The sequence below is a fragment of the Triturus cristatus genome, chromosome 5_1, assembly GCF_964204655.1.
Source record: "Triturus cristatus chromosome 5_1, aTriCri1.1, whole genome shotgun sequence".
Taxonomy (NCBI): Eukaryota; Metazoa; Chordata; class Amphibia; order Caudata; family Salamandridae; genus Triturus; species Triturus cristatus.
This window is the reverse complement of record NC_140587.1, coordinates 289,105,599-289,117,192: the sequence shown is the minus strand read 5'-3', so window position 1 is coordinate 289,117,192 and position 11,594 is coordinate 289,105,599. Positions and strand designations below refer to the sequence as shown.

The 11,594-nt window shown below is 45.9% G+C and overlaps 1 protein-coding gene across 1 annotated transcript; it reads left to right on the top strand.

The window, feature by feature from the left end:
* The first annotated feature begins 2,855 nt into the window (after positions 1–2,855).
* LOC146830792 (uncharacterized protein F54H12.2-like) lies at positions 2,856–3,572 on the top strand. Its single transcript, XM_085603787.1, has one exon. It carries the CDS (start codon positions 2,856–2,858, stop codon positions 3,570–3,572), a length of 717 nt encoding a protein of 238 aa, XP_085459913.1.
* The last annotated feature ends 8,022 nt before the right edge of the window (positions 3,573–11,594 follow it).

The following is an 11,594-nucleotide window of genomic DNA, read 5'->3' as shown; positions in this document are numbered from 1 at the left end:
CAATTAGGAAGGGAACATCTTGATAGGTGGTTTACAAATCAATAAATACATAAGAATATATAAAAAATGTTTTTTATATATATATATAAAAATTTATAAATTTGTTAAAAGATATTTAAATTTGTGAATCTGCGACACATACCTCAGGACTTCAATCAATTATGATAAAAATGATATGTGGCTGACAATTTACATACTGCGCGTCTACTAAGACCCAAGTAGGTAGGTATGTGTCGTCATGTAAATTAAATCGAACCTGACCAGGTTGGAATTTTACTTCCATCACTGTGTGTCGAGACTAAGACATTTACCATAGTATACCTTAGTTCTATGGTTTGTTCTATTATCACCTGAGTTTAAACAAGGTTAAACAATACATTTCAGAAATTATTGAAGCACCACGGGGTTCAACATTTTGTAACACACACGGAGGTAAAAGCAGCGGTTCTAGAGCGGTTTATCAGAACTTTAAAGTTTAAGATGTGAAGGTATTTTACGGCCCACAACACCTACAGATACGTGGATGTTCTACAAACTTTTTTAGTTGTATATAATGCTAGTTATCACAGGACCATCAAAACAGTGCCCGTAGAGGTAACTCCTAGTAATTCTTTATCTGTTTGGAGAATGGTGTACGGGCGTAAATTCGCTACAAAGGTGAAGAAGCCTATTTTAAAAAAAAGGTGATCACGTAAGGATTTAAAAATTGAAAGGTGTCTTTACGAAGGGCTACCAACAGACTTTTAACGACAAAATATTTATAGTGGAAAGTGTGGAGCTTAAAGAAGGGATGTATATTTACAGGTTAAAGGACTACGATGAGGAAGCGGTGTTGGGGGTCTATTACAAGGAAGAGTTACAAAGGATATCCGACGATCTGCACAGGGTGTATAGGGTTGAAAAGATTCTGAAAAGGAAAGGTAGAGGTGCTAATAGCCAGGCTTATTTCAAATGGCGGGGCTGGCCGGAGAAATTTAACAGTTGGGTGTTGGCCAGCTCCCTAAAGGGTGTGTGAGCTGAGGACCGTCTAAAAGATGGAGACAACACCCTTTTATATCACCTTGCCGTACAACGCTTCTAAAGGCATGTTCCCCAACAACCAGATTTCTAATTATACCGTGAAATTGGCTAAGCCTATGGACCTGAAAGGGGATTGGGAGGTAGCCCTAACCGAGATCCAATACCCTAGAACCTGGAATACATTTACAGAGCGAGGCTAAGTTTTACATAAAGCGTGAGCAGCACCCTGTGAGCATGCACAAGAGCATCCCATACGGCTACTACCCAACTGTTTCAAGTGTTGTCGACGCCCTCAACAAAGCCATAGGCAGCATCGAAACATATACGAATACTCATCTGTCGCTAGATAATGTCAGAAGGAAGGTGCTTCTTAAAACCCCTAATCGCACCACGACGTTTAACTGCTCTGGTAAATTAAGAAGAGTTTTAGGCACAGTACAGAATGCGAATGCCCTGATATTAACGGGGGGTTCTACACTCTCTATGTGTATAGCGATATTGTAGAGGCCCAGAGGATCGGCGATAGTTACTCACCGCTGGTAAGATGGGTCCATTTACAGGGCGAAAATAATACGATGGTCAATATTCAATTCAACAAACCGGACAACGTCGCAGTTTCTAAAAACCATTTTGACACTATTTCAATTATGATCTTAAACGATCAGTCCTTCCCGGTGTCCTTTAAGTATGCAAAAGTTATTGTTAAGCTTTATTTAAGACTGAGACGCGACAGAGGCTATTAAGCAGGCATCATAGTGGTTGTGAAAACATACGGGGACCCGTCTATGTACAGGGACTAATACAGAATCCAGGCCGGATATGGAGGCCCACCGTACTTTGAAGGGTCACCTGTTATGTACGGGCTGGTCTAGGAGGTTTCTTCTGCAATCTGTTTAGAAGAGCTATGCCCTTCTTGAGAAAAGGCTATGAAAATGTAAAACTGCATGTGAAAGCGGCAGCTACGAACATTGCCCAGGACGGGGTAGGGTCTGTTACTTCAGCGGTTGCCGAATGCATGAACAAATAGCCGCAAGAAGGCGCTGGCTTGGTGTACAGACCAAGCACGAGTGTTAAAAGGAAGTGCCGCGCTTTGAGACGCAGAAGACCGCCTGCCCCCTATAAAAAAAGAGGAGTTCTTCAAAGCGCGCTCAGAAAAGAAATATCCCAAGATGGAAGAGAACTTCGAAGAAGAATAGATCCGCCTCTAAAGTAAATATTTTTGAAAGCGGCGCAAACTAAAGTATGGCCTTCGTACATTGTGCATCGGGCGAGTGCGTCAAATCCAAGCTAGACTGGTTTACTCTAAAGCCCACACAGATAAGCATCGAAAACAGCTTCTTCATTGAGGTATCGCCTTTAGCCGCTTTGACGCCTCTGACCCCTATAGGTTTTTATGTATCAGGATCCACGGATATGTATTTGAATCTCAACAACACGCTACTCCATCTTATGTGTAAAATTGTAAAGGCTGATGGTTCCGACATAGCAGCAGATGCTAAAGTGGCGACGATCGCTTACCCCCTAGCAACAGTGTTTAATCAGGTGGACAGCACCCTGGGCGATTGTCTCATCACACAGAGCGATAACATGTACACCTACAGAGCCTACCTCAAGAGCATTCTAAATTACAGTAGTGACGCTATTGACATGCAGCTTTCAGCAGGGGCTCTTCTAAAAGGACACATACGGACACTTTGAAGCCAAGGAGCTGGACGGTGACAATCAGGGTTTTGTAAAAAGAGCATGTTTTGTGGCTGGCAGTCACCAGTTTGACCTCCTGGGCTGCATACATTCAGACCTCTTCTTCCAAGATAAACTGCTCATCAACGGAATTGATGTTAAGATCAAGCTCACACGCAAACAAGGACTCATTCTGTCTCATCAGCGGGGATGCGGACCAGTACAAGCTGGACATACTGTCAGCGAGTCTGTTTGTAAAGAGGGTGAAAGTGTCCCCGAGTGTCAGACTAGCTCACGCCGATGCTTTGCAAATATCAAACGCCAAGTACGCTGTGGAAAGAGTAGCTCTGAAGGTATTCAGCATCCCTGCCGGTACTCAATTAACTCAGCAACAGAATTTATTTATGCGACAACTCCCCAAGCTTATCATCATCGGGTTTGTGGACAATACAGCTTTTAGCGGGGTATACGCCTCAAATCCATTCAATTTTAAGCACTACAACTTCAACTACGCTGCACTAGCCCACGAGGGCACTGTGATTCCTGCAAAACCCTACACACCCAGTTTTATAACCTCCAACTACATCAGGGAATATCAGGGGCTGGTTTCGATAACCGGGAAGCATCTACGGTACTGCGAGGTAGCCGTGACAAGAGAAGGCTATGGGGCCGGATACACGCTGTTCGCATTCGACCTGCCTTCCGACATGGAAGACGGAGATCACTACAACCTGGTCAAAAACGGCAACCTAAAAGCTGAAATACGATTTAGTAATCCGCTGCCTGTGAATGTGAACATGGTCATATTCTCAGTATTTGACAGCATCATTCATATCAACCACACCCGAAAGATTTTGTTTGACTATCTTTAAAACGTTTGTGAAATGGACACTGTGCAGATACGGGACTTCTTAAGCAGGCATAAATACACTAGGAAATACTTTTTAGTTGTTTTCCCTAGCGATGGGCTACCGGCCGAAATAGGGTCGGAAAGACTGCGCACCCTAGTCTTTAACACAGATCCTCATTACAAGGGTGGAACACACTGTGCGGCCGTGTTTATAGATAGTGACAAGGTTACAGTGTTTGAAAGTATGACAGTACAGCCGAGTTCCCCGAGCACAGTATCTATACACAACCCATATTCAAGTTTGTGAAAAAAGCCGCAGGGAGGGTTGAGTATAACAAGCTAAGGGTCCAGGATTCGTTAGCCATCACATTTGGGGAACACTGTACTTATTTTATCAGTAAAATGTCAGAGGGTGTGGCTTTTAGAAATTTCTTAAATCTATATTCGAGTAACCTTGTTAACAATGACAGTCTAGTTGTGAAATATGTAAAAGAAAACACAGGGGCATCGGTCAGACCTGTGAAAACAGAATATAACGTTTGTCAAAATTGTAACGACCTATGTGTATGTTTAATGATGAACGTTTAAAATAAAGGCATTTTTAAAACACGCATTCAGACTCTGTATTTCAATGCTGCCACATACACCATATTTAAAAATGTTTTATAAGACAAGTGAGACGGGTTGAAAAGTTATAAAAGTGTTTATTACAAACAGTTATGTAGGTTGCGCATTAAAATGACATCCATTACTACAGAAATATATGAAGAAAAATCAGACACGGTGATACACGTAGTTATTAAAAAAAGTCTGTAGAAACATTAAGGATTAATCCACGTATGGGCTTTGGACAGTTGCCTTTTTTGCTGTACAGCTGGCGAAAGTGGGGTTCTCCAAGAGGGGAATAATCGTGGGACGCCAGAGGCGGCAGGCGATGGAGGTAGGGGTGCCTTTAAGCTTTCAAGCATACGGCGGTGATCATTACTACCCACGAGTGTGGAAGGGATGTTGAGTTCAGCGGCTGCTTGTAGAAACTGATCCTAACCTCAAGGAGCATTTTGATGCGTTAGGGTCTTGGGGTGCGTGAGACCTTTGACTAGATCGTACATGTGTCAACCAACAACCGGCTGCCCCTTGTAGAGAAATTCGCCTCGCTCATTCCACGCTGTTAGGTCTTTTAGAAGCGGTGAGTTTACTCATCAACATTTGCGCTGCCCCCCTGTGCCTCTGACTTATATTGTTTAGGAGGTCGTCAACAAAGATATCCGTGGGAGGGGCCTTGGCCGGCTGTGGCTGTTGGGGTTGAGTAACAGGCACCGGCGTTGCTGGCTGTTCAGAGTCCGGGGCATATAAAGTTAGCTTATTTTTTTCAGTATCCCACTGCTTGTAGTAGCTTAGAAATTTTTTAAGGGTGTTGGTGTAAAGGGTAGCTTTGTCGTACAGGTCTCAATCCATCCGGTCTTTAATTTCAGCATCCAGTCGTAGAGTCTCATTTCGACCTATATCCCAGGCATTGTCCGCAGAAGAGCCCAGTTTCTCCAACTGTTGTCTAGGAACCAAATACATCTTTGCGGCATGCTCCATCACCGTCCTGAAAGGAGGCGTGTAATAATGGGTATAGCTATGCCCAGCAATGAGCCTATAAAACCCCCAGACTGTTTCACCAGTTTCATCTTGGTAATGAGTGAGGCCCTTTTATTACTGAGCTTCTTGATAAGATGTTGCTTCTTCTTCAACAACTGTAACTGGCTCTTTGATATAGGGACGTTGCCTTTTAGGGTGTCTAGGGCTATTTCTGAAATGGCCGCCACTAAATCGTCAGAAGCAGCGCAGAGGAGGGCCTTTCTGTGCTGGGGACTGGCTGTAACCAACATTTTCAGGAGGGCCAAATTGCGGCGTAGGCGGTCAGACATGGTCAACACCTGGGTTATAAGGGCCGGGCTACAAATGCCTCTAAAGGTCTTCAGCGCTGCTTTTTATAGGCTCGGGAGTTAGTCTTTGGGGTGTAAGCGACTGGGAGATCAGGGGGAAAAATATCAGCCCTCAGTCTGTAGTCTTCTAGAGTGTTGTTTTTTAAGTCGACCAGCAGTCGTTAAAGACCTCCATGAAGAAGTGTGTGTTTCCAGGTTACATCTGCTTAGCTATAACGGATATTTACTGTTTTTCACAGGGATTTTTAAATAAAACAAGGTATGAGGCGTTGAGTGCTATAGAGTGACTGTTCTTTCCCTTGTAAAACAAGTTCTGCACAATCTAGCATATGCTTAGATTACGATGGTGTGAATATTGAGTAAAAGCTCGCTCTAGCTCAGGATGGTCACCACCTTCACGCATAAGATCATCGACAATTACCAGGTTTACAAGGGTCGGGGTAGCAGCTCATCATCATTGAGATTATCAGGTATACCTTCTATAAATCTGATATGAAGGAAGCTGCGGGACAGGTTGGTGTAAAGATCTTGCCAGCACGAATAAAGCCACACAATGTTATTAGGTGTTTGGGATAAAGCACTGGCAGCATTTTCTAAGAGCTTTTTTATAAAGTAGCTTTTACCGCAGTTTGAGGGCCCTGCTAACACGCAGGAGAACGGATGCTGTAATCTAGTGTCCATAGTGCTGCTGTTGCCCTCTCTAATGCGCCTAATAACCGTACAGCAGTGTTTCATGGTCCATAGTCAGGACCCTTTTGTCAAAAACAATGCATAAGGTTTTATGTAGGGGCTGGGTTGTAATTTCCCACTTCTTTTTGGATCTGACTATGCAGGGTTGGTTAACAACTATGGTTTTATCATTTTCATGATCGACCGATGCAGAGTATTCGTGCACCAGTTTCTTCAGACTGTCAAAATTAATTTTTAGGGTGTTGCTGACGTTTAATGTTATACATTTGACCTTCATGCACACTTTGTTGGTGTTTGTTTTGTAGGAGTAGGTCTTAGGTCCGGATGAGGTAAATTCTATTATATGTTCATACTTATCAAGTTCGCTGGTCAAATTACCGAGATAATCCCCAAGAGGAGGATCTTCATCCCCCGGTTTACTCAGAGAAATCACAGAGTCGGTATCATGATAGAGGCAGTGGTCCTGGAGTTTATCCATAACCCCGTAAAGCTCTAGATGGGCGTGTGTGGTCGTGAAGCGTGCTATGAAGATGTTTATGTTGTTACACATTGTGGGGTACTCTTTTGTGTATTTCCAACACACAGCAGCGGTCTCGTCATCGATAAACTCGCAGCTCGACACCTCGTAACAAGGGGCAAAAAGGTACTTAAGCAGTTCGTCAGGATCTGTTATTAATGTCGTATTTGACATGTTTGTACGCTGTGCAAATTTTCCCCATAAGGAGTTGAGGCAGAGTTTGGCTAACTGTCGGCGGGCAGGGTTGACCTCTATCAAATGGGGCCGTAAATGTATACCCTTGTGAGTGTGGTAGGCATAGATGTATTTCTGCTTTGCATCTTGACTAGTACACCAGTCAGGATATCCTGAGGCCGCCTGTTTGTCTCTGAGAAACAAATTAATGTAGCGTGAAAAGAAGCGTGTCTTGGTCCTCTTAAAATGCCACACCTCGTGTACTCTCCTGAGTCTGTAGCCTTTCTCTAAGGCAGCTTGGACCTCGATGCTGCACCAGGTCCCTGTGAGCATCCTTTGTTCTTCGGTGTGACTACAACCACCGACCTCTTAAAACACCGCGCATGTTCGACAGAGGGGGAACATCAGCTTACCATCACCTCTGTATGGTAACATTGGAAAGTAAAGCTGCCTTGGAGGATAGTTTTCACATTTGACTAGCCCAAAGTATTCGGAAAGGGGCCTAAAGTCTCAATATATTATGGTGGGGTGTCCTAAGGGTTATACCTTCATTTTGTTCACAAATGGGTACAGACTGGTGAAATCATTATAGTGTATTTTCTCACCCTCACCAGCGGCCCTGTACAGTTGTATGGCATTTGTACGACCCTCGAAAAAGGCATCGTGGGGGTTCAAAGGTTGTGGTAAATCACGACTCTGATGGAAAGAGTGGAGCTCTGTGTCGGTTGTTAGCATATCTAACTACTCATGCTCCCATAGGCCCCTCATAGCAAAGCCACATTATTCAACATACTGGGCCCTCATCAGAGTACGTCTGTGTAAGTGCTCAAATTTGGCACCCATCAGTCTAAAACACGTGAGTTTTGTAACACTGAGGACAGCCGTGGTAAAATACAGCCATTGTATTCAAAGGCCGTCGGCACTACCTTAATTACAGCGTACCCATCCAGGTAATAGGGACCCAGGCGGTATTCACCACCCTGTAAGGCGTGCTGAATATGTATGTGTCACGGTATTTAACCCTGGGCTGGCCTTCAGGTCTACGTTTGAGGGGGATCGTTCTATAGGCAGACACGTGGAGGCAGATAGTGAGAGACTGAAGTTGTTTTTTATTTCTCTTTTGCGGCGTAATCGCACATTAATGGCAAGCAACCTTTACGGCTCAGTCAGGAGGTGTACACAAGAAACCACAGAGTCTTTCTATGGGCGTTCTTCCTTGTAACTCCTTGGGCGGGTCGGTATGCTGCTAGGGTGCCTGGAGGCTTCTCTTGGCTCTTAGTTCAAGGCGGGGCCGTCGTTGGAGCATGTAAGGCAAGGGAGACAAGAAGAGCAATGTAATCGCCTGCTTCTATCGGTATTGTTGGGGAAGGGTGTGAGGGACACCAGTGCTCATACTAGAGGAAGTGCAGTGATCCCGGGTACACAGAAGGGAGAGCTGACTAAACCTTCTCCCGCCTCCCGAACCACCCTGCCATACGCCCACGTACCTGGGTGAGCCACGCGCCTCCAGGTACGTGGCTGGGCGAAACACATTCCGGTTGGCCTCCTGGCTTTCGTCCTCCGCCTTCGTCCGTGGAACTCCTCGACTCTTCGTTCCCCGTGGCGTCTACGAAGTCCTCCGGCTCCTCGGTTTCCGGTGAGAGGTCTTTCCCGTCTGCTTCTCGTCCTCGAGGGTTGGGTCTCGTGACGTAGAGAGGCTGCTCCCTTTTCAGTGGTATAGGGCAGGTCACGAGATAGTTGGGGGCGGGTCCTGCATCACTCCCGGGAATTTTAAAGGCGCCCGTCCTACTCAGTGGATCTTCGGTTATATTGGGATCATACTCCTCCTCGTGAGGCTGTTGGGAAAAGACAGGGCATCGGCCAGGTGAATATGTGTCGGATGTCACAGGGGAGCCCGTGGCCCCGTGACATTCCTCCCCCCTAGGATTCTCCCGATCGGGGAGAGGTAGAATGCGTGATAAGAAGTCCGCATTCCCGTTCTCACTGCCTTTTTTGTGTTTGATGGTAAAGGAGAAGGGTTGTAAGGTCAGGAACCATCTAAAGACTCTAGGGTTGTGTCCTTGGTTTCTGCTTAACCATTGTAGAGGGGCATGGTCCGTATACAGAGTGAAGTGGGTTCCTTCCAAATAGAATCTTAATTTATCTACAGCCCACTTTATAGCTAGGCACTCTTTTTCTATGGTCGGATATTTCAATTCTCTGGGGAACAGTTTTCGACTTATAAAGAGAACTGGATGTTCTATCCCCTCCCTCGATACTTGGGATAGTACAGCTCCAATCCCACACCCGGAGGCATCTGTTTGTAACATGAAGGGCCGTGTGAAGTCGGGTGACACCAGTACCGGGCTAGTAGTGATGGCGAGTTTAAGGTTTTCGAAGGCTTTTTTTAGGGTCTCAGAAGGCTGCTGGAGAGCTTTGATCTTTACATCCTTTTTTAGCACATCAGTGAGAGGTCCGGCTATCTCCGAATATGAGGGGATAAACCTCCTATAGTATCCGAGGAGGCCCAAGAATGCGCGTACCTCTCTTTTAGTGCTAGGAAAGGGGGTCTCTCGGATAGCCCGTACCTTCTCTGCTTGTGGAGCGATCATCCCGTGGCCTAACACATATCCCAGATATTTGACAGAGTGGTAACCTACTCGGGATTTCTTGGAATTGATATGTAGGCCCGCCTCCCGTAAAGCGCCCAAGACTAGGTTGAGATGCTGTAGGTGTTCCTCCCAGGTTGAGCTAAACACGAATATGTCGTCGAGGTATGCTGATGCACAATGTCGGACGTCTTTCAGTACCTCATTCATGAGGCGCTGAAATGTCGCCGGCGCCCCATGAAGACCAAAGGGAAGCACCAGAAACTCATACAACCCGTCTGGGGTGGAGAAGGCGGTCTTTTCTCTGTCTGATGGATGCAAGGGGACCTGCCAATACCCCTTGGTAAGGTCCAATGTTGTGATAAAGCGGGCCTCCCCTAGTTTCTCAATTAGGTCGTCCACCCTGGGGATGGGATATGAGTCAAATTTCGATATCTCGTTGAGGGCCCTGAAGTCCATGCAGAAGCGAATGGATCCATCGGGTTTCGGTACCATCACTATGGGTGAGTTCCATTCGCTCCTGGATTGTTGTATGACCCCCATCTTTAGCATGTCCCGCACCTCCTGCCGTACGGCTTCCTGTCTGGCAGCAGGAATTCTATATGTTTTTTTTTTAACCACTTGACCCGGAAGTGTGTGTATCCTATGCTCGGCGAGTGTGGTTCTACCAGGTAGGTTGGAGAACAGATGGACATATTGCTGTAGGAGGGTATTGAGCTCTTCCCTGTGTATGCTGTCTAGCTCTGTGTTGACTACCAATTGCTCTAATGTAGTGTCGGATGTCTTGAGAGTGGGTAAGGTAAAGCCCACCGTTTGGGGAATCGGGCCTAACCACTTGCGAAGAAGGTTAATGTGGTACGTTTGTACTCTATTGGGCTTTATTTGGAGTTTACAGCTGGTTTTCCCCACGGTCCCAATGATTTTATAGGGACCCATTTTTTCGGCCCGGAACTTGCATGTGGAGGAAGGCATCAGAATGAGCGCCCAGTCTCCTACCTTTAGGAGTCTCCATTTGTTTCCCTTGTTATAGTGGTACGCTTGTTCCTTTTGTTTTTTTTCAAGGTGTGAGTATGCCAGGTCTCGTAACTTTCCTAAGCGGGACTTGAGATCCCGTGTATACTCAAGCATTTCCTCTTCCTGCTCCCATGCCTCCCTTGTCATGTCCAAAAGCGACCGAGGTTGCCGTCCGTAGAGTAACTCGAAGGACGAGCAACCGAGGCTACTCTGGTATTGGCTCCGGATAACATAGAGAGCGAGGGGTAGGAGGCGGTCCCATTCCATTCCCTCTACAGTTAGCATTTTTTTGAGGATGAGTTTTAATGTCCCATTGTACCTCTCAACCAGACCATCAGTTTGGGGATGGTACACTGAGGTACGAATATGAGACATATCGAGGAGAGTACATACCTCTTTCATAGGACGGGACATAAAAGGGGTGCCCTGATCCGTAAGGATCTCCTTTGGAAACCCTACTCTCGCAAATAATTCCACCAGGCAATTGGCTATGTTTTGGGTGGTCGTAGTTCTTAAGGGAAAAGCTTCGGGGTACCGGGTGGCATAATCAACCACCACCAGTACGTATTCATGCCCTTTTCGGGTCTTAGGGAGAGGACCTATTATATCCATCCCAACCCTGGTGAATGGTGTGCCAACAATCGGAAGTGGTTGCAACGGTACCTGGGGCGGTTGATAGGGATTGCGCTTTTGGCATGTGGCACACTCCTGACAGTATTGGTTCAACTCTTGGTATATCCCAGGCCAATAAAAGCGTCTTAACACGTTTTTTAAGGTTTTCTCTACACCGGTATGCCCAGCAGTTAGGTGCGAGTGTGAGAAGAACATAATCTGAGCACGAAAGGCCCTAGGTACCAACAACTGAGCCTCTTCTTCTGGAGCTGGCTTTCTGTACAACATTTCCCTATCAATGAAAAAATAGGGGTGGCTTGTGGGGTCTGTTTTGTTCCTTCTCTGAGCGCTCTCCCAGGCATTACGTAGAATATCGCAGTGAATTTGTGCAAACTTGAAACTTCGGTCCATAAGCCAAGGTTCTTGGGTAAGTAAGTTGTGTGTGACCGTCGACCCTGCTGTGGTTCTATCTGGGTTTAGAGCCTGGGCTCGGAGGATGTGCTGAAATTGGTCTAGGA

Coding starts and splice junctions, on each gene's coding strand:
- LOC146830792 (XM_085603787.1), top strand. CDS start 2,856: ATGTTAAGATCAAGCTCACACGCAAACAAGGACTCATTCTGTCTCATC.